General features: G+C 56.2%; 1 protein-coding gene across 1 annotated transcript; it reads left to right on the top strand.

The window, feature by feature from the left end:
• The first annotated feature begins 1,174 nt into the window (after positions 1-1,174).
• Tbkbp1 (TBK1 binding protein 1) lies at positions 1,175-17,897 on the top strand. The gene is given in 11 exon segments (XM_090350716.1): positions 1,175-1,302; positions 3,151-3,403; positions 3,672-3,794; positions 4,069-4,173; positions 5,431-5,611; positions 6,343-6,518; positions 6,626-6,687; positions 14,265-14,383; positions 14,526-14,650; positions 14,652-15,263; positions 16,424-17,897. Coding segments are annotated over 10 exon segments (1,857 nt in total). The 5' UTR covers positions 1,175-1,302; positions 3,151-3,178; the 3' UTR covers positions 16,553-17,897.
• Positions 17,898-24,766: the final 6,869 nt, after the last annotated feature.

The following is a 24,766-nucleotide window of genomic DNA, read 5'->3' as shown; positions in this document are numbered from 1 at the left end:
GAGCTTTTTACTTTCCTCCTCCTCCTCCTCCTCTGAACAAAAAGGTGGGCTCAGGTTCCCAGCTAACTGCTGACCCCCCCCCCCCCAGCAAAAGGTCCCTTCCCCACCTATGCCATGCTGCCAGGTCCCTAGGGAATGCTTACTCAGCTAGGGACCCCCACTTCGCCCTGGTCATTCTTCACCTGCAGCTAGGCTGTCTCTGCCTCTACCCACGGGGTTTTTAATCCACCGGAAAATAAAAATGACTCATTAACACCTCCCAGGCATTTACAGGGCACCTTTACTTCTGATTCCTATTCTTTCCCGATGAGAAAGGCAAGTCAGGAATCATTTCCAGCCCAACTCAGAGGATAAGTAACTTGTCCAAGGTCACATAGTGGCAAAAAGAAAAAAAAAGAAACACATAAAGAAAAACAAAAAGCAAAAAACAACTTTGCTGTCTCCGGCCCGGCAGTGTGGCCGATGTTCAAGTAGTCTCGGTGGCAAGGGTGAAATCTGTCTGTTTGTTTTGTCTTTCTGGCCTGCGGGTGCTGCTGTGATGGGGCCGGGGAGGAAGCCCGCCTTCCTCAGTGTGCATTTGACCTTCATGGGCGCTCACTTCCGAAGTTTAGACCTAACTCTCGTCTCCCCGCCGCACCCCGAGCTCCGCGTCTCCTCCGTCCAGGCGCTGCCCCTCCTCCGAGAGCGCACGAAGGGCCAATCGTTTCCTTCTCAAACAAGACAAAAGACAAGAATCCAAATAAACAGCTACACTTCCTCCCCACGTCGTCTGCGGGCCCCAAACCCGAGGTGCGGAGCCCCCGCCGCTCCCCCGCGCGGCCCGCAGCCGCCCCGGGCACGCGCCACCCCGCCAGCCTGCGCCGGGAGGCGGCGCGGCGCGGGGCGCGGAGGGGGGCGCGGAGGGGGGCGCGGCGCGGGCCGGCCGCCCGGCGGGGAGCGCGAGGGGGGCGCCGGGCGCGCCGCCAGCCCGGCCCGGGCCGCACCGCGGGGGCCGCCGCCCCTCGCCACGTGGTGGTGGTAGCGGCGGGGTCCCGGGCGCCTTTCCCAGCTGGAGAAACCCGGAGCAGCCGGGGAGGAGGAGGCGGAGGAGACGGCGGCGGCGGCGGCGGAGGAGGAGCGGGGCGGGCGGGAGGGCGGGAGGGGGTTGGGGGGAGGGGTGGGGGGTGGGGAGAGACCCGGCGGCGGCGACAGGGCGAGGAGCGGAGCGCGGTGCCAGGGGGGGGTGGGGGCCCCGGTGCCCGTCTGGGGAGGGAGCCGGCGGAGGGGGTAAGCTGCGATCACAAGCTGGAACCGGCGGCAGCCGTGAGTCCCCGGCCGGGGCGAGGGCGGGGGAGGGGGAGCGGCGCCCCGCGCGCGGCCCCGGGGGTCGCGGGCTGCGCCGGGGGAGGGGGCGCGAGGTTGGCGGGCCGTTGTTACCGGGTGACTGGGAGGAGAAGGGTGCCGTAGCGGGTCCCCCCGCTGCTCCCCCTCCACCCCGGGCCCTGGCCGCCGTCGCTCTCTCCAGGCCGCGTCGCCTCCAGAGCCCCTGGCTCGGCCCCGGGCAGGGCGGGCAGCCGTGGGGGGGCTCCGGGCTCGGCCAGCCGTGGGGGTGGGGGCTGCGCGGTTTCAGTCCCAGAGAGGGGAGGGGCGACGATTTCTGTCGGCCGAGCTGAAGGGGTTTAAAGGGCGGCTCTTAAAGGGGCCGCCGAAGGCTCCCCCTACCCAGCCACCTTCCCTCTGCGCTCTGCGGGGCCGCCGGGCGAGGGGGAGAAAGGCGGGGAAGGTGGCATGGGTCAGGCGCCCCGGGCACCGAGCCCTCCAGTCGGGGTGGGCCCTGGAGCCGGGGGTGGGGGGGGGTGAGCGCGGGCGGGAGGAGCAGGGGGAGGGGCGGCGTGGGCAGGAGGGGGTTAAAGGTGGGGCCGCTCTACAAACGGGCACACACTCCTTACTCCGACCCAGTCAGTCGCGTTTCCTTGGCACTGAGAGTGGGTGACGGGGGGTTGTTAGGGCCCCTTGCGCTCCAGCCACAGTGCGCCCCTAGCTCCCGGAGCGCAGCTTCGGGGAGGTCGGGGACCCCCGCGCCCGAGCGCACACACGCTCCGGCGCGCGCACACACACCTCGGACATTCCCATAGTGCCTCACGTGACACACGGCCCGAACGTGCGCACCTTCCCCACGCTCACGCTCGCGTGCTCACGCGCGCACGCTCGCGTACACACACACACACACACACACACACGCGCGCGCGGCCTCCACTCCGGCCGACCCCAGCCGCGGCCCGGCCAAGGCGCGCACTGATGGTGACACACCTCCACTCATTCACATCCACACTCCCCCCACACGCCAGCCACACACACATTCATAAACAGGGCCCTGAGAAGTACACACGCACCCCCTCGCTGCCTACTCTTTCTTTCGGGAACCCTGAGTCATTCCTGCCCCCTCCCAGGGCTCCCCAGGTCCCTCCATGCAGGCACACTGGGACAGACTGGGGTGGCCCTGGGCCAGCCTCTTCCACTGAACCAGGCCCCCACCCGGCTCGCTCCCTTTGACCCTCAGCCAGGGACTTCCTGCAGGTCCCGGGTCGGGGGCTCGGAGCGCCTGGATGCCTGCCACTGCCCCGGCGCAGTGGGGGAGGGGCTTCCTTTTCCTGAACTCTGGGATCCTGCGGGAGGAAATGGGGAAGTTGGGCGGGGAACCCGTGAGGCCTGGCTGACTTGTTGGGGCTGCCTGTCCAAAAGCACTGGCTTTCCTTCGGGTGGTGCCAGGGCCCTGGGATGAGGACCTCAGCGACTGTCGAGGTACTTGGAGAAGGGAGGTCTGGGGTAGAGTGGGCTGAGGAGGGAGCACCGATGGTGGATGGCACTGTCATCGATGCTGGGAAGGCAGCCCTCCTATCCACAGGTCCCTCTGGGCTCTGGATGGAGTCCTTCCCTGCCGGTGGGGGCGGAGGGGGGGGCTGGCCTGACATCTTCAACCCCCCACTTGTCCCCCATCCAGTCTTCAGTTTTATTCCGCGAAGGGGGCAGCAGCAGGATGATGGGCATAGTCTTCTGGGAAGGGGCTGTGGGAGTGCCCCTGGCTATCCCAGCCTAGGGTGTTCAGGCCAGCGTGAGGGCACTGGGGATACGTGCCAGGTGGCCCCTTCCATGTTGTTCTTGCTCTCCTAGGAGGCCACTGGGGGCCACAGCACTTACCATGGAGTCCATGTTTGAAGACGACATCAGCATCCTGACCCAGGAGGCCCTAGGGCCCAGTGAGGTGTGGCTGGATGGTCCTGCAGACCCCTCACTGGGAGGGGACATGTGCTCTGCCTCCCACTTTGCCCTCATCACCGCCTATGGAGATATCAAGGAAAGATTAGGAGGCCTGGAGAGAGAGAATGCCACACTCCGTCGCCGCCTCAAAGTCTATGAGATCAAGGTCAGAAGCTGGAGATGAAGGGGTCGCAGGAACTAGGGGCCTGGCAGAGAATTCAGGGACCCAGAGGAGGGGTCAGAGTTCACATTGGGGAACTAGTGAGTAATGTGATTTCTCTGGATTGGAGCTCTGGGATCCCAGAAGCTAATCTGGAAGGATCCGTTTTGAAGCTGTGGATCCCACTGGAAAGGGAAAAGCTGGGGCCTGTGAGGCAGGTTGTGGGGTTGGGGTGTAGTGGGTGCCAGCCCTCTTGAAGATTGGCCTCCCACAGTACCCGTTGATCAGTGACTTCGGAGAAGAGCACGGCTTCTCTCTCTATGAAATAAAGGATGGCTCCTTGCTGGAGGTGGAGAAGGTTAGTCTGCAGCAACGGCTCAACCAGTTCCAACATGAGGTGAGTACATGCCTGGCACACAGCCCTGTTCCCTGAGCTTCTTGCCCTGCTCTGCTTTTGATATCCCCCTCACCTCTCCCCTTCCTCCACCCCAGCCTCTGGCCTTATAGGTCTTTTGATCAAGAATGACTATGGTCTTCCCTAAACCAGTTGCAGCTTTTCCTGCCCCTCTGTGTGTGGTGCTGAGAGTAGGGTTAGGGAGGGGTGGTGCCTGCCCCTCGGCCCCCACTCAAGGTTTCACCTGACTCTGGCTCTCCCCTCTGGGCCCATCCAGTTGCAGAAGAATAAGGAGCAGGAAGAACAGCTCGGGGAGATGATCCAGGCATACGAGAAACTGTGTGTGGAGAAGAGCGACTTAGAGACGGAGCTGGGGGAGATGGTGAGGCCCAGAGAGAGTAGGGGGTGATCAAATGTGTTCCCGGTACTCGGTTACCTATGTGTGAGCCTTATAACTTTGTCACATCCCTGCTTGTGATGTGCACCCCATTTGTATTCATGTATATCTGTTTGAGTGAGGCTGTGTGTGACATCCAGGGTTTAGAGACCATACAGTGACTCTGTAGAACACCGTGGGTCACACTGGGTCAAGCCTGTGCCCATAGTGCTGTGTCTGGGAGGCAAGGATGGTGGGGGCAGAGGCTACTAGGAATGGCTATAAGGGATGAGATCTGATAGGTGTGTGATCTGTCAGAATGTAGCCTGCCTGCCTTGTGTGAGCAAAGTGGATGAGCAAGTGTTAGACTTAAGGTTACGTAGTCTCCACCGATTCCTAGCCTGTGACCCTGGTCAAATCATCCTCTATCCTTTCATTGAAAAATGGGACAATAAGAACCTCACTCAGCTGTGATGAGGCTAATGAGGCAGTCATGTGAAAATGCTTTGTTTCAGTACACAAATGCTTTTATGGCACTTACTGTGTGCCAGGCTTCACCTCTTTACCTATACTTACTCATTGCACCCTTTATATTGTAAGGCGTAGGCATGATACTGCAATCCCCATTTTATCTACCAGAGGTAGATGAAACCCCTAAGTGATTAAGTTACATATGCAGATTGAAGTTATATGCTCCTGAAAGGGTGGCAGTATCTGGATACAGAACTCTGTGTGTGTGTGGGGGGGGGTGGGTGTGTGGGTGTGTGTGTGTATGTGTGTGTGGGTGTGTGCTGATACTGTTGTGGCTTGAACCTAGGGCCTTATGTTATTTCTTGGCTTTTTTTGTTCAAGGCTAGTGCTCTACCACTTGAGCTATACCTCCACTTCTGGCTTTTGGGTGGTTAATTAAAGATAAGAATCTCGAGGACTTTCCTGCCTAGGCTATCTTTGAACCCACATTCTCAGATCTCAGCCTCCTGAGTAACTAGGATTATAGGTATGAGCCATCAGAGCCTGGCTTGGAGTGCTATTATGAATGGCTCTGTGTGTGAGGATAGAAAAGAGATGCTTGACCTGACCTTGCCTTGGGAATCTGTAGAACCACCTGCACTGCAGGTGCTGGGATGGAGCGTGAGCGTGGACTACTCTGGTAGCCTCTTCTCCAGGGAGAAGTGTCCAGAATGGGGGAGTCCTGGGTTTGGGAAGCTCACAGGAGCTCCTTGGGACCTGTAGAGACCTCCAGCCCTCCATCTCCTCCTGCAGCGGGCCCTGGTGGAGACACACCTGCGGCAGATCTGTGGTTTGGAGCAACAGTTGAGGCAGCAGCAAGGCCTCCGGGACACATCCTTTTCCAGCCTGAGCGCCCCACCCGCCCCCGCCCCGCCCTGTGCTGACGTCGACCTCCACTACCTGGCATTGAGAGGAGGACCTGCCTTGACTCATGGTGAGATTCCATGATTTCATAATTTCCTCAACTCCAACTCAGCACCATTGGATTCTTCTGGCTTCCCTAAAATCTCTTCAGTTTAGGGCCGGGAGTTTGGCCTAGTGGTTAAAGTGCTTGCCTAGCATGCATGAAGACCCGGGTTTGATTCCTTGGTACCACATCTATAGAAAAAAGCCGGAAGTGGTGCTGAGGCTCAAGTGGTAGAGCTCTAACCTTGAGAAAGTCCAAGGACAGTGCTCAGGCCCTGAGATCAAGCCCAGGACTGGCAAAAAAAAAAAAAATCCCTTCAGTTTATCCAATAATCACCCCATCCTGCCTTTTCCAAATGTTGACATATTCTATGCGTTCCCCAACTTCTCCCATTGCCATCGCCTTTGAACACAGCCTTTCTCATCAGGGTCTGTTTGCCCCATTGCAATGTGTGGGTATGCCAGCAGAGGGTGCCCCTGCCCAGAGTCCTTGCCTGTCTTAGCTGTGGTTAGGACAGGCCCGTGAAAATGCCCTAGACTTCTGAATCTGACATGGGAGAGTCTCTTGAGGCCTCCAGCAAGATTGACACCAGGAACCAGCCCATCCTTCCCACTGCCTCAGTGACTTCTCATTCTCCTGTGCCTGTTCTGGTTTCTCTTGTCCCTCATGCTTTGTTTCCCACCTGTTTCAAGTTGTGTGGGTCTGGGGATTGATGGTGGTAGCTGGACCCAGCCTGACATTGTCTTGTCTCCTGGCAGCAGGCTGGCCTGGGCCCACACCGAGTGTGAGTGAGCTGGAGCGGAGGCGGCTGGAAGAGGCCCTGGAGGCTGCACAGGGGGAGGCCCGTGGGGCCCAACTTCGGGAGGAGCAGCTCCAGGCAGAATGTGAGCGGCTCCAGGGGGAGCTGAAGCAGCTGCAAGAGACTCGGGCCCAGGTAAAGATGGAGAACAACCCCGAGTAGTCCAGGGAAAAATGGAATGGCAGGGATGGGGTCCAGGCAAGGATGAGGGTGGGCTCTGATCTGTTCACCTTTCTTCTTAGGACCTGGCTTCCAACCAGTCGGAGAGGGACATGGCATGGGTGAAGAGAGTGGGGGATGATCAGTAAGTCGGATCGCAACCTCTCAACCTGCAGCATGTCCAGGGCCCCACGAATTTGCTCTCTATCCCTCTGGTATCTGGGGGTGCTTGTTGCTCTACCCTCATGACAAGGAGGGGATGAAACCTGTTTCTTCCTGAGGTGTCGAGCTGGGAGAGATGTACTCAGTGGCTTTGTTGTCATGTCATTGTCCTCTGTTAGTTTTGGGGCCTCTCTGGGGCCCCCGTGGCTGGTTAGGTTTGCCCTTCCTTCCTAGTGAGCCGGAGAGAGCTGGTCCTCCTCTGCTCGTCTCAGAAGGGAGGCACCGGAGGCTTAGAGAGGTTTCAAGATGGTGTAGAAGCCACCATGGAGTCTTAGTCGGGGACGTGGGGCTCAGATTTCGGAAGGGAGTGTGTTGGTGTGAGAAGCTGGACAGCGGAGGCCTCTGGGGGAGTGCTGGGGAGGGAGGGGACCGGGCAGCCCGTTGTCAGTGTCCGGTGTCTCTCACAACTACACCCAGAGACTCATCTTCTCCTACTTTCTGAGAAATAGAGTGCAAACCTTTTTCCATCCTAGATGCTTTCCCACACCCCACCGCACCCCACCCCCAGATGAGACAAGTGGCACAGACTTCCCCCGTTCATTGGAGAGGGAAGCCTGAGAGCCAGAGTGGGACCAGAACCAATCCTTTATCTGTAACCCCAGGGGATCCTCCATCCCAAAAGACTTCCTCCCAGCTTTTGGCCAACTTCCTTCCTCGCCCTGGGGTGAAGGCCTGGGTGGAGCTGTGATAGTAAGGAGGTGAGAAGCAGACTATTGGGTTGGACCCCTCAGCTCCATTGCTTTTAGAGGGGAGGCCTTGTGGAGAGGTCCCGACCTAGCTTGCAGCTGGGGCTTTGAGCCCACCTTGCCCATGTGTTTAGACTCAGAGCACACACAGTTCTAGAACTGTAGCTCGCACCAGAAATCATAGCAGAGGCCTCTTGATGGATCAGCTAGTCCAGTCCCCTTCCATTAGAAGAGGCGGTGCAGCTTCCCCTAATGGGCTCAGCATCAAGGGAAGACTTCTTGGCATGCTGGAATGTGACCCAGAGACTCCTCCTGAGCTGCACTGCGGTACTGACTTGGATGTTACCCCTCTGGACCCCAAGTTTCCCTCCAGTCCTTACTGAGAGATGTGAGAGGAAGGTGAGGTAGATAATTGATGGGGCAGAGAAAGGGTGGTGGATCCCCAGCTCGGTAGGAGTTTGTGTCAAAGGAAGTCTTCACTCTCCTGGTAGTTTTACTGTCTTAGAAAACTCAGCCCCTAGCCGGGCGCTAGTGGTTGACACCTGTTCTAGCTACTCAGGAGGCTGAGATCTGTGGATCAAAGTTCAAAGCCAGCCTTGGCAGAAAAGTCCATGAGACTCTTATTTCCAATTAACCACTTGAAAACCAGAAGTAGCGCTATGGCTCAAGTGGTAGAGCAGTAGCCTTGAGCTGAAGAGCTCAGGGACAGCTCCCAGGCCCAGTGTTCAAGTCCTACAACCGACAAAAAAAAAAAAAAAAAAAAAAAAAAAAAAAGCAGAAAGAGAGCGAGGGCTGGGAGTTTAGCCTGGTGGTAGAGTGCTTGCCTAGCATGCATGAAGACCCAGGTTCCATTCCTCGGTACCACATCCATAGAAAAAAAGCCGGAAGTGGTGCTAAGGCTCAAGTGGTAGAGCTCTGGCCTTGAGAAAGCCCAAGGACAGTGCTCAGGCCCTGAGCTCAAGCTCATTGCTGGCAAAAAAGAAAGAAAGAAAGAAAGAAAGAAAGAAAGAAAGAAAGAAAGAAAGAAAGAAAGAAAGAAAGAAAGAAAGGCAGAGAGAGGAGTGGGGAGGGAGGGAGAGAGGGAGGGAGGGAGGGAGGAAGAAAGAAAGAAAGAAAGAAAACTCAGTCCCCGCTGGGCTCTGGCGGCTCACCCCTGTAATCCTAGTTACTCGGGAGGCTGAGATATGAGCATCATGGCTCAGAGTCAGCCCGGACAGGAAAGTCTTACCTCCAATAAACTACGCAGAAAAAGCCAGAAGTGCACTATGGCTCCAGTGGTAGAGCACTGGGTTTGAGTATGAAGAGGCTCAGGAACAGTGCCCAGGCCCAGCATTCAAGCCCCAGGGCAGCAAAAGGAGAAAAAAAAGAAAACAAAACTCAGTCCCTTTTGGTAAGAGGCTCTTCCCGAGGGCTCCCTCCCCGCTGAGGAAGCCAGGTATCCACTCTTCCTTCTTTCTCCTGCTGTGTCTGCTGACCCTGTGGGCTAGTGGAAATTCTACGTAAGCACTTTTCCAGGTGTGGACATCTGGGGCTGGGTTCTGGTGGAAGGGGGTATGGAGGGACACCCCTTTCTTTTGTATCCTGAAAGTCATGTCTCAGCCAGGTTGACTGCAAGAATCCTCACCGTGTGTTCTGTCTCTCCAAGCCCCCTTCTTGATCCTGGTCACACCAAGGAGCTGGCCTAGAAGTAGCCCCTGCCCCAGCTTTCCTGGTTTGTGGCTTCCCAGCCCCTGATGCTTGAATTCCTCAGCCATGGGGTCACCCAGCCCAGCCCAGGTCTAACCCAGGGGCAAGAGCTCTCTCTCCCACTACGTCCTGGTGGCCAGACCCAATGGGAAAGGTTACCCCAGAGGGAGAAGGGCTTGCCATGCTCCTGAGGAGGTGCAGGACCCCTGACCCCCCCCCCATAGGCTCCTGAGTGGGCATGCAGTGCTGAGACGGAGGGCAAACTGGGAGGAGGGCCACAGCTTGAGGGTGATAGCGATGCCAGGCAGGCTCCAAGGGAGAGAAGAGGGCAGGGAGGAAGGGGGCTCCTTGGCTAGGGAGCCCAGGAAGAAAATGGGCTCAGTATGGGTGAGGAGGGAGAAACCACCAACTATAGGTCTTTCTTTTCTTCCCAACGTAGGGGGCTCAGTGCTGCATTATGGGCCCTTTTCCGCCCACCCCTCCCACCCCTCCTCTCTCCGCCCACAAGCCTCTGCCGTGGGCTGTGGTTAGTGGTGGGGAAGTGTGAACTCGGAGAGAGAGGATGGAAACTCTGCACGGAGGTCAAGGGCAGTGTGGGGTGGGTCAGGACGGAAGTCGGAGACCCCCACGTACCCAGAGCTTAGCCTCATGCCCTCATACCAGCGGGCTCTGGGCCTCCCCCTTCACGCTTCTCACCCTCCCTACTTCCTTTCTTTCAAGTCTCCTTCAGCCTGGGCATCCAGTGCATGCAGAATTAGCCCCAGAGCACTACAGCCTCTGGGCAACCCCAGCCTGAGAGGGGCTGTCAAGCTGGTGTGAGGCACTCTGGTGCTTTGAGCCCATTTCCAAACCCTGGGCCTGAAAGCGAGGCCCGCAGCAGCTCTTGCTTGCTGGTTCCCTGATGGGAAACTCCACTTCCTCCCTCCTTCAGAAACCAAGTCTTAAACTGGTGTCTTAAAAACAAACAAACAAACCAGTGTGTGTGCGGTGGGGGGGCTCAAAAGCAGCTGCTTGTTTCCCAAGCACTCCTGGCTTTTTATCTGCTGCACACTAGGTGAGCTGAGATACATACAATGTCTCTTCATTCTCCTAACATGAGGGGCTGAGCAGCCCAGTAAATGAGAAGGGCAGTGCAGGTACTGGGCCCGCCCCCAGCAGGTGAGAACTCACTGGTGTGTCTTCCTGCTCCGGTTCTTCTGTAGGTAGGAGGCCTTTATGAGAAGGATGGCTAGGTGATGTTGATGGCTTTTGAAAGTGAAAGGGGCACTATTAATAATTATGCTGTGGCAGCTAGTGTGGATTAGGATGATTCTTGGTAAATTGGGGCCGTAGTTCTAATAGCCCCCCTCCCACCTCGTCCCTGCGTGCTGCTTGATTCTGCTGTATCTGCCATGGTTTGTAGTCACAGTGGATGTCTGCTAGTCGCCTGGCCAGAGCTGCCATGAAGAGCTAGGCTCTCAGGACCGCAAGCTGTAGCTGGTGGAGGAGAGTGAAGGGCTCAAGGCACTGGAAAGGAAGTGGTGGAACATTGACTTGTTGCAAAGCGACTTCCTCCTTCCCCAGCCCACAACCTCAAGTCCCCTCCACGGTCTGGTGCTTGTGGTCCCCTCCCTGAGGGTCTGGCAGGCGGGAAGATTGGTGCTGGGTGTGCCTGTGGGTGGTGGAAAGTTTAGCCCCTAAGTTCCCCCACAGGAGGTAGTGGCTGGGGAGCAGGGGCTAGCTCTGGATGAGGGTAGAAGGATTGGGAATACTGGATTTGTGTTTCCCTCCCAATTGTGAATCAGTTCTGCTCACATGACAGCTGGTCTTGACCCTAGTGTCATCTCTGACTTTAATCATATCCCTAATTCTGATTCCGCCTCTGGTCCACAAGAACTTCCAACCTCAAGCACCCTCTGATTCCCACCCCACCTTTCATCCAGACTTTAAGCCACTCTCCTGGTCTAAGCCTATCATAGGACCCTAGCTTGAACTCTGGTTTAACTGCATTCTTTCCACTCTGGTGCAGCACAGAACGTGTGGGATCCTGTGGGGCTCAGAAACTGGTTCGCAGCAGAAAGAGGCCTGGAGAAGGATGTTCAGGTGTTTAACCCTCATTTCAGTTGCTCGATCAGATGATTGCTTCCAGACACGTTTTTGACATCCTGAATTATTCATGGAAAGAATGAATGAAAGACACATCAATGAAGGAGGGGACTAACTTGTGTTTGAGAGTGCCCTTCTTCCTGCCAACTCTGCCTTTTGCACTCTGGCTCCTTGGAAGGTGCCAGCCTACAGGCTGAAGTGCCAAGAGCAAATGTCTGAATCTCTGTTTTGTGTAACTGCTGCTCTGTGACTTTAAGCCAGCTCCTAATTGATCTTCCATGTCCACGTATGTCTAGCACCTTCTTCCCTCTCCTTGCCTCTCATGCCATCTGCAGGAGCGCCTGGTGCTTCTCTTCTATCCTCACTGCTCTTGCTTTCCTGCTTTTTTCTGGTTGTTTGGGTGGCTTTACACTCAGTGGTCAGTAGCATTGGACTTTGGATGTCTCAGCAGCTCAACAACTGCTGGGCTTTAGAACTGTGGCTAAGTGATTTAATCTCTGTGTACCTCAGTTTCTACTCTGTTTTATACCCAGGTGATGATGGGCTCAGTCTTTGTTCTGTAATTAAGCAATCAAGGAGCACCCTGGTATAGCCATCTGCTGCCCTTCACCTGAACCATTCTTCCCAGAGTCATGATAGTGGAAAAAGCACTCACGTGTGGCCAGGAAGCTAGCAAACGGTGTATTTCAGTGCACGTGTACAACTCTTGGTTGTGTTATGAAGTTGAGATTTTTTTTTTCCACTGAATTGGCAGTGTTTTCAGTGAGTCATTTGGAGGTTAACATACTCCAGAGCTGGGTGTATGCATCTTTAGGAGGGAAGAACGCCTACTGAAAGGGCAGGTCCCCAAGGAGCCAGGGGACATCTGGAGGTCAGATCTTCTCTTGCCCAGGTTCTTTGTGAGGGTGGCCAGGGGCTCTTGGAGGACAGTATCTGCTTGGCCCAAACACTTGGTGTCAACCAGGATAGAGGCTGGGTATTTTGGGCTCAGGGCTTCCTCTTTCCATTTCCTAAGGTCCTGTGTTTTTTGTCTGTTTGGTTTTTGTTTTTGTTTTTGTTTTTTTGGTGCCAGTCCTGGGCTTGAGCTTAGGATCTGAGCACTGTCCTTGGGCATTCTCAAGGCTATTGCTCTACCACTTGAGCCACAGCACCACTTACGGCTTTTTCTATGTATGTGGTACCAAGGAATCAAACCCAGGTTTTTGTGCATGCTAGGCAAGCACTCTAGCACTAGACAAAGCTCCCAGCCCCGGTCCTGTTTTTTTCTGGAAGGACAGACTCAGGATCCAGGCTTTGGAAACTAGGTGGCTCCTGACAAGGGAGGAAAAGACGCAGGAAGAGGGGGAACTGAGTGTGGCAGGTGAGATCTCCCAGGCAGAGTGTGAAAGTGGCGACCTGTATCTGTCACCTGAGGTGCAGCAGGGGAGGTGGATGGGAAAGCAACTATGGCCGAGTGGATAGAGGATGGCACTTCATCAAGGTGCTGCCCCAGACCCCCCATGGCCCCCACAGTGGAGTGAATGGCACAGTCCTACTCTTCACATTGCCCTTGGTCTAAAGAGGAGTGAAATCTTCCCTCCCTCCTCCCCTCCCTCCCTCTTTTCCTTCCTCTCTCCCTCCTTTCACTCATTCAATTAGTGTTACTAGGGCCTAGTAACCTAAGGCAAGAACATTAATGTTGAGCCTTTCTCCCATTTTGGGGGGGGGACTTGAACTAGGGGCTTGGGTGCTGTCCCTGAGCTTTTCAGCTCAAGTTTCCCGCCCTACCCATTGAGCAACAGTGCCACTTCCAGTTTTTTGGTGATTGATTGGAGATAAGAGTCTCATGGACTTTTTAGTGCCCAAGGTGGCTTTGAACCTCGATCCTCAGATCTCAGCCTCCTGAGTAGCTAGGATTACAGTCGTGAGCCATTGATGGCCAGCCAGGGCTGGCTTTGAACCAAGATCCCTGTGTTCTCAGTATTCCAAGAGGCTATGAGTATAGGGCTAAGCCACTGGCTTTGGAATTTCCAGTGTGATGTCAGTCACACCTGGAGCTCCCAGTCTGATAGGAAGATGCCATGTCTTCCCGTTTGCCCATGAGATGCAGGTAAGGTAGCCCAGGACACATGATCGCATGTGGGAACTGAGATGAGGTGGTGGTACAGCACAGAACCTTGGTGAACGCTCCTAGGACGTTTCCCTCAGAAGTGTGCTGAGGACAGGTTTGTCCCCAGACTCCCTTCTCAAATCTACTTTGATCCAGTTGGTTTAAGAGTTGTTCATTGTTGGGTTGTGGGATAGACTGTCTCTCCCCTTATCACTCAGTCTTGCTCTTTTCAAAGGGGGACGGCGCTTTTCACGGACTCCTCCTCCAGCAAACAGACTATGTTCTGCTTTTACTTTGTGCTCTGGGAAAATGCAGTGACAAAGACTACTTACTATAAAGTCAGCACACTTTTTTTTTTCCCTCTGGTCTGGTGGTTCGAGCTCAGGGCCTGGGTGCTCTCCCAGAGCTGCTCAAGGCTAGCACTCAACCGCCTGAGACACAGTGTCACTTCTGGCTTTTTCTAAGTAGTTTGATGGAGATGAGATTCTCATGGACTTTCCTTCCCAGGCCGGCTTCAAACCTCCATCCCGAGCTCTCAGCCTCCCAAGTAGCTAGGACTCCAGGTGTGAGCCATTGGTACCCAGCTTCAACACAAGTCTTTGATGCATCTATTTTGTTATCACAGCTTCTGCATAGATGAGGAAAACATCCTAACCACCTGTAGGAGCTGTGTTCAGGCCACAGATGCACATGAGGGATTCCTTGGAATCTCTCTGGCATCCACCCTCACCCCTGGTACCTAAACCTCTGCCTTAGCCCTAGAAATATTTCCTGGAAGCAGAGGGAGCCTGCCTGGAGGAGGTGGCCTTTGAGGTGGACCTTAGAGGCTGAGGATTCCTACAGTTGGGGCAGGAGGGTCATGGAGGAGTTGGGCCAGGTACAGCTGCTGGGCAGAGCCGGTTCTTCCTGGCAGCTGGGACTTACAGCCCACCATCCCTTGCCGTCTGCCCCCAGGGTGAATCTGGCCCTGGCCTACACTGAGCTGACGGAGGAGCTGGGCCGGCTCAGGGAGCTGAGCTCCCTGCAAGGGAGGATCTTGAGGACCTTGTTGCAGGAGCAGGCCCGGAGTGGAGGTGAGAACAGGACGGCAAGGCCGGGTTGGGGAGGGAGGAAGATGACCCTCGTCCCAGGCGTCACCTTTCCACTTGGAGGAAATCGGGCGGGCTCTGGCCCCACAGGCCTGAGCGTCTCCTTGTGCCCCCCCTTCTCCTGCAGGTCAGAGGCACTCGCCCTTGTCACAGCGCCACTCCCCGTCCCCGCAGTGCCCCTCGCCCTCCCCGCCCGCCCGAGTGGCACCCCCTTGCGCCCCGTGCCAGTCCCCCGCCCCACAGCGCCGCTCTCCCCGTGCCCCCGTGCCCCTCGCCCCAGCAGCGCCGCTCGCCGGCCTCGCCCTCCTGCCCCTCGCCGGTCCCGCAGCGCCGCTCGCCGGTGCCGCCGCCGTGCCAGTCGCCCAGCCCGCAGCGCCGCTCGCCGGTGCCCCCCAGCTGCCCGGCCCCGCAGCCCCGGCCCCCGCCGCCGCCGCCGCCGCCGCCGCCCGGGGAGAGGCCGCCGCTGGCCGAGCGCGCCTACGCCAAGCCGCCCAGCCACCACGTGAAGGCCGGCTTCCAGGGCCGCCGCAGCTACTCGGAGCTGGCGGAGGGCGCGGCGTACGCGGGCGCCTGCCCGGCCTGGCTGCAGGCCGAGGCGGCCACGCTCCCCAAGCCCCGCGCCTACGGCGAGCTCTACGGGCCCGGCCGGCCGCTCAGCCCGCGGCGCGCCTTCGAGGGCATCCGGCTGCGCTTCGAGAAGCAGCCGTCGGAGGAGGACGAGTGGGCCGTGCCCGCCAGCCCGCCCAGCCCCGAGGCGGGCACCATCCGCTGCGCCTCCTTCTGCGCCGGCTTCCCCATCCCCGAGTCGCCGGCTGCCACCGCCTATGCCCACGCGGAGCACGCGCAATCCTGGCCGTCCATCAACGTGAGTGCGCCCCCCCACCGGAGCGGAGAGCGCCACCCTGGGCCTGGGGACCTCGCCCCTCTGGGGGACCCGCCAGTCAGCCCTTCCCACTCTAGACAGGGAGGGTTCCTGGGACCACCAGCTTAGGATACAGGTCACCTCCCCTGTGGGTGTGTCTGCTTGCTGGGAGTTGGGTTTTCTGTCTAATGCTGTGGTTAAGGAGTCTGAGACCTGAAGGTCGCAGTTCAAAGTCAGCCCGGGCAAGAAGAGTTTGTGAGACTCTCATCTCCAATTCACCACCCTGAAAGTGGAGCTGTGGCTCTTGAGTGATAAGAGCTTTATTAGCCTTGAGCAAAAGGAGCTCAGAGAAGGCACCCAGGTCCTGAGTTCGAGCCACAGGACAGACCTCCCCCCCCCCCCCCCCCCCCCGCAAAAAAAAAATCAGGACCGTCCTCAGTGCTGATTCTGATTCCAGTTGGTTCCACCTTCCCCCAGCTAGCTGCAGAACTTCATACACATTACACTTTCTGATCTTGGACTTCCCATCCATAAAATGGAGGCAAAGGATATTTAAAAATTGAATTACCGAGAGGGTTCTTGACTAAGAAGAGACACTGAGCCGAAAGCAGGCTGCAGGTTGTTTGCCTCCGACACTCTGTATGGTGGGGTAGGCATACTTAAGGCTGTGGACCCACAAGGGACCAACCAGTCACTCTGCTTCCCTTCTCCAGGCTTCACAGCCCCCTGTTTTCCATCTGTCCTGGAAGACATCCTATCCCAGGGCTCTATCACTTCACTGAAATAATGAGTTTCCCGAATGTCATGACTAGCTAGCCCTTGTCATCTGAAAAGACCAAAATATATTCTACAGCCAGACAAAATTATTTTGGGGTTGTACATAGCTTGGAATTATCCAGTGCTTTGAGTTCTCTGCAGTGAGGTCTTAGTCACTCTGAGAGCATGTCTGGCCCGTGGCATCCCTCATTACTGTAGGTGCCCCGGGGGCCACTGAGAAGTGACTCTCACACATTTCCTGGGGACCTGTGCCCTGGGCAGGCGAATGGCTAAGCTGGAGAAAGGGCTCTGACTCCCTTCTGCATGCTGCAGCTGTCTCTGTGCTGAATCTTGAGGCTTGGAAACTGGGATGTGGGGGTTCTATGTAACTCCTTCTCTCCCCACAGCTGCTGATGGAGACCGTGGGCTCTGATGTACGAAGTTGCCCCCTCTGCCAGCTGGGTTTCCCTATTGGGTACCCGGATGATGCCCTCATCAAACACATTGACTCCCACCTGGAGAACAGCAAGATCTAGGGCACTTCCCCCTATCTGGCTGTTTCTCTGTCCTCTCTCATCACCCCCCAAAACTCACTGAATGCTGCATGAATCTCACGGGGGGGCCCCTGCCCCTTGCGGTCCCCCAGATACCTCCACTAGCTACTGAGTCAATGTGAGTGCCATCTTCCCTGGTCCAGGCACCACTCAGCTCTGGCTCTTCCCAGGAGGTCAGACAAGACATCCCTCATCCTCTGAGTTTACACTGGGGAGATGGGGATATGCGCTGGATGGGGAGGGGCGTACCCCCAGGCCTCTCCCTCTGTCCTTAAACAGGAACAGAATCCTAGGAGGTATCTAGTGCTTGAGCTCGGGGGAAGGGGAAGGTTTCAGATTACTCCTGGGAGCTCCTGAGCCCCTCCCCCAATTGCTCATCTGACCAGGCTGTGCTCTTCCAGGGAGCATCTTCCAGTGGGGGCCCAGAGCCTGCCCTGCACAGAGATGCAGGTCCTCCATCCCACAGCTGGCCTTGGGGCTAAGGAGGCATCCTATTTTTTTGCCAGTCCCTGGAGGCCAGCTCTGTTCTCCCCCTCTGCCCCGCCCTGAGGAACAGGGAGAGAGGAAGAGGAGAGGGAGGACCATTCCAAAGAGGCTGTCTTGGGGCTGGAGGTCCTGGACTATTTCCCTCAGGCTGCAGGGCTGTCTGCCAGCCTCCCAGGTCCCCCTCCGGGCGCCCCTGGCACTGAGAGCACAGATCCTCAAGCAGGTGTCCCCCACACTGGAGCCCTGGAGCCCCTGTATGATTCAGCCTCTTATTTTCTGGGTGGGTGTCATCAGCCCCTGCCTCATAGGCCAGAACCTGAGAAATGGGCCCAGGGTGCTGTGGAGATCAACTTCAAAAGAGCTAACCCCCTTCCTCACCCCCCACATTCTCCCTGTGAAATCTACCTCAGAGTCGTTCCCTCAGAAGGACAGGTGAGCAGAGGCTGTGGGGGGCCCCAGGCTGAGGTGGGAGCCTCCTGCGAGGGAGCCCACTGCCCACGATGAATCCACACCCTCCACCACGAGCCTCCTCCAGGCCTCAGCCCCAGGCCAGTGGCAGTAGACACTGCTGTCAGCACGCATGTGCCGTTCTGATCCAAATCTTCCAGGCTCCTTCCCCCTGGAAGGAGGACCCTCTCACCCTCAGCGCAGGGGTGCGTGTGTGTAAAGGGGTGAGTTGGGCAGGGAAGGGACCCAAGGACTCCAGAGGACAAATGCCGTTGTACCCTGAGTGTTCCCCAGAGAGGGGACATAGGGAAGGGGGGCCTTGAGAGGGGGAAAGGGGACCCTGTGCTCTCTGAACGTTGGAAGTCCAAATAAAAACTTACCTGTTCCATCTGCACTTGGCCTGTGCCTCTGTGTCTAGGGTAAGGAGGCCTTGGAAACTGTCTCAGAACCAAGAGAGGGTAAGCACAGGCAAGTAGTGGATACACAGGGCACCCATCAGTTCTGTTGATTCAGATTCGCGAGTGGTCTTGGGTGGCTCATGACATGAATTGACTTAGAAGGGGGATGAAGCAGCCACTCGGGCCGGTCCTAAGCAGGCACCTGTGCCAGCTACCAGGTCTAGCTAGTCGAGGTTCTAAAGGGAATCTGTAGAGGGTTTTATCACTAGCCCCATCTTTTCACCAGACAGCTCTTACATGCCAGAGACCAGGCTGGGGCTTCAGGAGGAAGAAAGGCAATGCCTGTGTCTTGTGTCTGAGCGGGGGAGGGGCCGGGCCCCAAGTGGGGCTGCTACCATCAAACATTCCACTCCTGGGAGGTCAGAGCTAGGTCATGAACTCATGACCTTTGCCCCAGCCAGAGCTATGCAAAAGGAGTTGGCAAAAGGAGTCTGAGCTACTTAATTCATTGACTCAAGGTGCCTTTCATTCCCATGTGGCCCCTTCAGACCAACTGGTCACTTAATTTGAAAGGAGCCATTTACCAGTAGCTCAGGCCTGTAATCCTAGGTACTCAGGAGGCTGAGATCTGAGGATCAAGGGCCAAAGCCAGCCAGGGAAGACAGCCTGTGAGACGCAAGCACTGGTTACCTGAGGTAGACCCAGGGCAAAAGTCCCTCCCTATTCTGTGCCCAGCTCCAGCTGTCAGCTCCTCTTGCAACAAACAGCTACTATCTGTAGCCAATACTTGTGAGTGCCAGCAAAGATCGGTGACATGGAAAGGTAGCCTTCGCAGCATGGCTTATATCCGGGAAAGAAACTTCTAGGCCTCATGCATGGCTTAGTGCCCCGCCCCCGCCCCGTCCTCCATTCTCATGGGGGAAGACTCATGTTTCTAGAGCCAGGTCCTGCTGGACCTCTAGAAGCACTTGCTAGTGTGGCCTGAAGAACTAAGGGGTGGTTTAGGGCCATACAAGGCAAAGAAAAGTTCTATACCCATATTCTTTGAGAAAAGGGATGCAGGAAGTTCTGGAGATGAGCTAGCACACAGGTAGGGGTGGCCCAGGTAAGCCAAGCATGTCCTCGAGCATGCTTGACAGTTCCAGAGAGCCCAGGTAAATGGATGCTCAGATCTCTCTTCCCCTGTCACCAGGGTGAGGAGAGCATGGGGACATAGGTGCAGAATCTGGCAGCTTGTCTCCCTGATTTCCACAGACCCAGGAAAGACTCAGGTGCAGAGCAGAACATGACTGTGGGCTGGGAGGGAAGGTGGGAAGGAGAAAAATACAGCATGCCCCCAGCCACAACTTTTCATCCTATGTCCCTGAAAGGAAGGGACGTGTGGGGAGGGAGTGGGGAGGGGGGCTGGGGTGCTTTGCTCATGCTCATCCTTTTCCCTTCTCTCAGGCAGGATTGAGCCAAGAGCAATGCTTTGTTCCTCAACCTGGGAAGGGTCACAAGGGATTGAAGTAGAGCAAAAGAGTTGACACCCCATCCCCCACACCTCTCTCTCTCTCTCTCTCTCTCTCTCTCTCTCTCTCTCTCTCTCTCTCTCTCTCTCTCCCCCTCCCTCCCTCCCTCCCTCCCTCCTTCCCTTCCTCCCTCTCTCTCCCCTCTCCCGCTCTTTCGCTCTTTCTAGTGCCTTTCCTGGGGTTGAACTCATGGCCTGGGTCTGTCCCTGAGCTTCTTTGGCTCAAGGCTAGAGCTCTACCACTTGGGCCACACCTCCATTTCCTGCTTTTCAGTGGTTAATTGAAGATAAGAGTCTCACATACTTTCCTTCTTGGACAGGCTTTGAATCTTGATCCTCAGATCTCAGCCTCCTATGTAACTAGAATTGCAGGCATGAGCCACCAGCACCTGGCTAGGAGTGGACATCTTTCGGCTCCTTCAAAGGGAAGGAGGTGGAAGGGAAAGACCTCTGGAGACTGGGAAGGACACACTAGGGGTGGGGGTAGTGGTGGGGGATCCACTGGTTCTTCCCAGCACAGATCCAAAGCCAGACATGCTCAGGGGAAGGGGTGAGGGAGGGGGAAAGCTGGACAGCAACTTCCTGGGGACCAAGTTATCCACAGGTGCATTTCCAGATGCCAATCTCTGGTGCTTCTCCCTCAAGGTTTCCCTAGCCAGAGCTGCCAGGCCATGGAGGCACCTGCTTTTGTCCTGGGTCCCTGCACAGACTGTGTCAGGTGATAATAGCCAAAGATAGTACAGCCCTTTAAGAAGCCGATAGAAGTCCGTGCCCTATCAGGGAGAAGCTAATCTGATCTCTAAAGAAGGGAGGGGTGTGGGTGAGTGAGCTGTGTTAATGAGAAACACCTCACTCAGCTGACTAGCACTCGTGAAGAACATGGGAGGGGCGGGGGGGGTTCACTCTGTGACATCTATGGAGTAGGGTAATAAGGCTGCTTCCTCAGTTCCATCCCCCCCAACTCCCCCTCAGTACCAACAAAAGCAGAGCTGCTTGATGACCACAGGAAAAAATGTTGAAGTCACAAATGAGAATAAAACATCAAGGAAAAGGTGGGGGGGGGGTCCTCACTAGGAGGGGTGGGACAAGATGGTGTACTACCCTACTCCTCTTCTTGCTCTTCCTCCAGTTTCTCTACTGGGACTCAGAGGCTCTCAGCCATCCGGGCAGCATCCCCTGGTGGCCCAGGTGCCTTTGAGATCTCACCTCCATTTGTACAAGGTCAGAAGCCGCTGTGTATTCAGAAGACTCCAGTATGTGCCCTGCTGGTGTGCAGCCTGGAAGGGACACTGGTTTGTGATACACAGTGTATACAGATGCCATGGGCTCTGGCAGGGCCAAAGGCAGGAAAGGAGGCCGGATCAAGGAAGGACCTGGAAGCCCATTCTCTGCCTGCCCTGACCACCTATGTGTCAAGGGAAATGCCTCTGAGAACGCAGCCCCAGTCCACAGCTGCAGCCGCCCTCCGTGCCGCTTCAGCTGGGGCAGGGGCAGCAGGCACATCTCACAGATGTTGCTGATCTCCATGTGAGTGTGGGCATGGGGGCAGGCGGGGAGGGGCCGAGGGACAGGATGGGTGTCACCAGCACCTCCAATGCCTCCTAATTTGCATTACCACTGACACCCTTCTTGACCAAGAAAATTGAGCCAGAAATAACAGTGGGGGGAGGTAGTTCCCTTGGGGGGGATGACTTTGAGGGGCTCTCTCCCTGCCTCCAACACTCCCACGGTGCTGAGAGGGCAGGAGGTCCAGCCTCATGGTTGGCTCCGGGCAGGGAAAGTGCAGATTGGGCAGACATCTCATCTGGCCATCTTACTACCCAGAAGGGAGCCTTCTCCACAGGAAGCAGCCCAAACAATAGCAGGAGAATTGGGGTTAGATTCTAGAAAGTGGCATAACTAACGTAAGTCACTGTGAGACCACGGCTTCTTCTAGGGCTCTCTCCCCCGAGAGACCCCTGATTCCCCTTTATTTAGAGGAACCTCCCAAATGTCTCTCCATTTTAAAATCCTTGGAGAAAAGGTTCAGGACTGCTTCCGTTGGAACTATGATTTCTGTGCTGTTGAGGATGGAATCCAGGCCTGGTGCAGGCTGCCCAGTGTCACTTGGACCTTTCTGTCTTGTGTCTAAACCTTTATGAACACATGGGATGCTTAATTAGTGTGCCTTGTCTTTCCTTCTGTCCTGAAGAAGCGTGACCGCCTGAGCGGGGAGGCAGGAGGCAGCGGCTGGATGGGTGAGGTTCAGAGGCTCTTGTTCTCTACAGAGGAGACCTGGGACCTGAGAGGGCAAGGAAGTGAGGGTGGAGGCAGAGCAGAAGGGCCTGGCAGGGAAACCAGGTCGCGAGAGACAGCGGGGAGAGCTGTGAACGCACTGTGGGAAGGAGTGAATGATGAGCTGAGAACTTCCCCCACTCCCCCTCCAGAGATGCTATTTTGGGGGGAGAAAATATATGCAGTGTGGGGGTGGGGGAGGTTGGATGCCAGTTTCCACAGGGGTCAACCAGCTGTCCACGGTCAGCACGCCCAGCCATCTTCATGAGCCCTGGGACTCCTTCCCCTCCTCTCATCTCCCTCCCATGGGGAAAGTTTGTGTGTTCTCCGGAGCTTGCATGAAAGTAGAAAGAATAAGCCAGGAGATTGGAGGCTGGCTTCTTGGCTCCCTTTGAGAGTGCCTGGGGCCTCAGGTGGAGGGGAAAGGCCTGTTCCCATCACTTCCTTGGCATGGAACAGTGGAGGGGTACTTCCAGCAGTCCTTTTGACCTCCAACTCTCGACTTAGACATTTGAACAACACACACACACGCACACACGCACACACGCACACACACACACGCACACACACACCCCCTTAACATTATACTTAAGTCCTGGATTGAGTAGTGATACCAGAGCCCAGCCCTGGATGGACTGGATCAACAGCCAATCTGCTCCCTTCACCCCAGGAGGCTGGATGGGATGGCATGGCGTTTGCCATGGAGCAGAGCCCTTGCTTAACACAAAGGGGAAATTCTTGCACCCCAGCTCAGCCCCCTAAAGGGCCTTGAGTCATTTGGGGATGAAGGCTCCAATGCCCTGTAGGTTTCTGTGGTAGTAGGGCAGGGGGTGGGGAGGGCAGGGTGTGTAGATAGAGATGGCTGGGATGAGCAGAGACTTTTGTTTTCATTTTTGGAGCTTGGTTATTCCGTCTTGAGAGTCCCCTTTGTGTGAAGAAAGCAGGCAAGGGTGGGAGGAAGGCTCAATTCCTAGCTCAGGAGCACACAGCTGCAGCAGAAGAACCCTTAGATGAGACTTTAGGGAGAACTTTCTGTGAAGTATCTTCACTCTAACCCTGAATGTTCCGCAGTGGCTTCCTTCCTCCATGCTAAGGTCAGAGCATTTAGGGGGTGAGACAGAGAAATGAGCAGAGTGACACCCACCCCACCCCCCCCCCCGGCCCCGCAAGCAAGGTGAAGATGTGTTTAGCCAGCAGTACACGGATGGAAAAAGGATTTGAGTCCGGGGGCCACACCTACGGAAGGGCCGCTCTCTGGGTGGTTCTGACTTGGTGCTTTTTCTCTTGTAGCTGGGACTGGAGTCCAGGCAGTGGAGTCTGGGGTAGGAGTAGGCTGGGGCAAGGAGCTCTGGTGAAGAAAAGGAGGCCGGGTGCAGCCATGCATGGCAGGGAGACTAAGATGGGTGCTGGTGGCCCACGCCTGTCATCCTTGCTGCTCAGGAGGCTGAGATCTGAGGATCCAATTTTAAAGCCAGCCCAAACAGGAGAGTCTGTGAAACTCTTATCTCCAACTAATCACAGAAAAAGCTGGAAGTAGCATGTATCTCAAAGTGGTTAAACGCTAGCTTTGAGCAAAAGAGCTCAGGGACAGCGCCCAGGCCCTGAGTTTAAGCCCTACTGACAAAACAAACAAACAAAAGGCCTAACTCAGAGTCCAGAAGGAGAAGCCAATGGTGGAGCTGGACGCTTTGGGGCAGAGGAGCCCGGGGTCCGGCACAGGCCACACGGTGGGCAGAGAGCCTTGTCAGCGTTCACTGCTCTGGACCCACTGAGTGCCAAGCACCCCCCTCCCTTCCTCAGGCCCTTGGTCTTGTAGGGTGCTGCAGGAGCTATTCGCTCCTCCCCCCACACAGAAGGCAAGAGCAAAGTGTAGATGGGAGGTGAGGGGGAGGATCAGGAGATGGTGTGAAGGAGATAGCTCACCCCAGCATGGGTGAGGGGCAAAGAGGAGGACAGTGCCCCCTGCTGCTGGCCTTCCTGGCACTGGCGCCACACTTGCAGCTCACCAACGAGCCTTGTTGCCACTAAGGCATGCTGCCCCCTGACCAACCAGCAGATGGTTGTGCCTGGGGTGGGGGTGGGAGTATCTGAACACGAAGAGGCTCTGCACTTTTTGAGCTCAGAGGTGGTGTGTGTGTGTGTGTGTGTGTGTGTGTGTGTGTGTGTGTGTTCCCAACACTGTCCTAGTACCCTTTGCGGGTACAGGACATTACAACTCTAGATTACAACTCTAGGCTGGCTCACCCTGATCAACAAACACTGCACGTGGCTGTACCTTGGAGAGACCCCCGTTACACACATCTTGGTCCCACCTGCAGAGAAACACGACCCTGATACACATGACAGCTAGTCTCACAGTGCCACTCCGGTGTGTCCCAAGTGTCACAGGGACCCAGGAAATAGTGCATGGAGTCCCACAGGCACAAGTAGCCAGATGTGTGCTCTTGGGGTGCTGAGAAGTCTTAAACAACTGGCTTTCAGCTGGAGCTCCCAGTGGGATGGTCCCCAGCACTGGGAAGACACATCTGGGCCACCTCGAGGATCCTTGGTAGAAATCATATGATAAGCCTACATGCTGCTGGGAGCTCCCAGGAGGGCTGCACCTGGGTAGTGATTCATTAAGGTAGTTTTTCCCCATATGGGGTCCCCCTTTCCCTGGCTTCACTTACCCCTGGCCTCCTCACACCTGTGTGTGTCTGTGTGCACATGCATGTGCGTGCGCGCTGCGCGCGTGTGTGTGTGTGTGTGTGTGTGTGTGTGTGTGTGTGTGTGTGTGTGTGCACACGCACTGATCTTGGGGCTTGAACTCAGAGCCTGGGTGCTATCTCTTATCCCTTAGCTTTTTGTTCAAGACTTGAGTTCTTCCAGGTGAGCCACAGCTCCACATCTGGCTTTTTGATGACTAATTAGAAATAAGAGTATCAAAGACTGGGCTGGGAATGGGGCTTATTGGTAGAGTGCTTGCCTAGCATGCATGAAGCCCTGGGTTGGATTCCTCAGTACCACATTAAAAAAAAAAAAAGTTGGAAATGTCACTATGACTCAAGTGGTAGAGTGCTAGCCTCCAGCAAAATTAGCTCA

This window comes from Megascapheus bottae, chromosome 17, assembly GCF_031878675.1.
Source record: "Megascapheus bottae isolate mThoBot1 chromosome 17, mThoBot2.hap1, whole genome shotgun sequence".
In the NCBI taxonomy this organism is placed as follows: Eukaryota; Metazoa; Chordata; class Mammalia; order Rodentia; family Geomyidae; genus Megascapheus; species Megascapheus bottae.
Note: the sequence above shows the minus strand (reverse complement) of the source record. Positions and strands in the feature narration are given on the sequence as shown.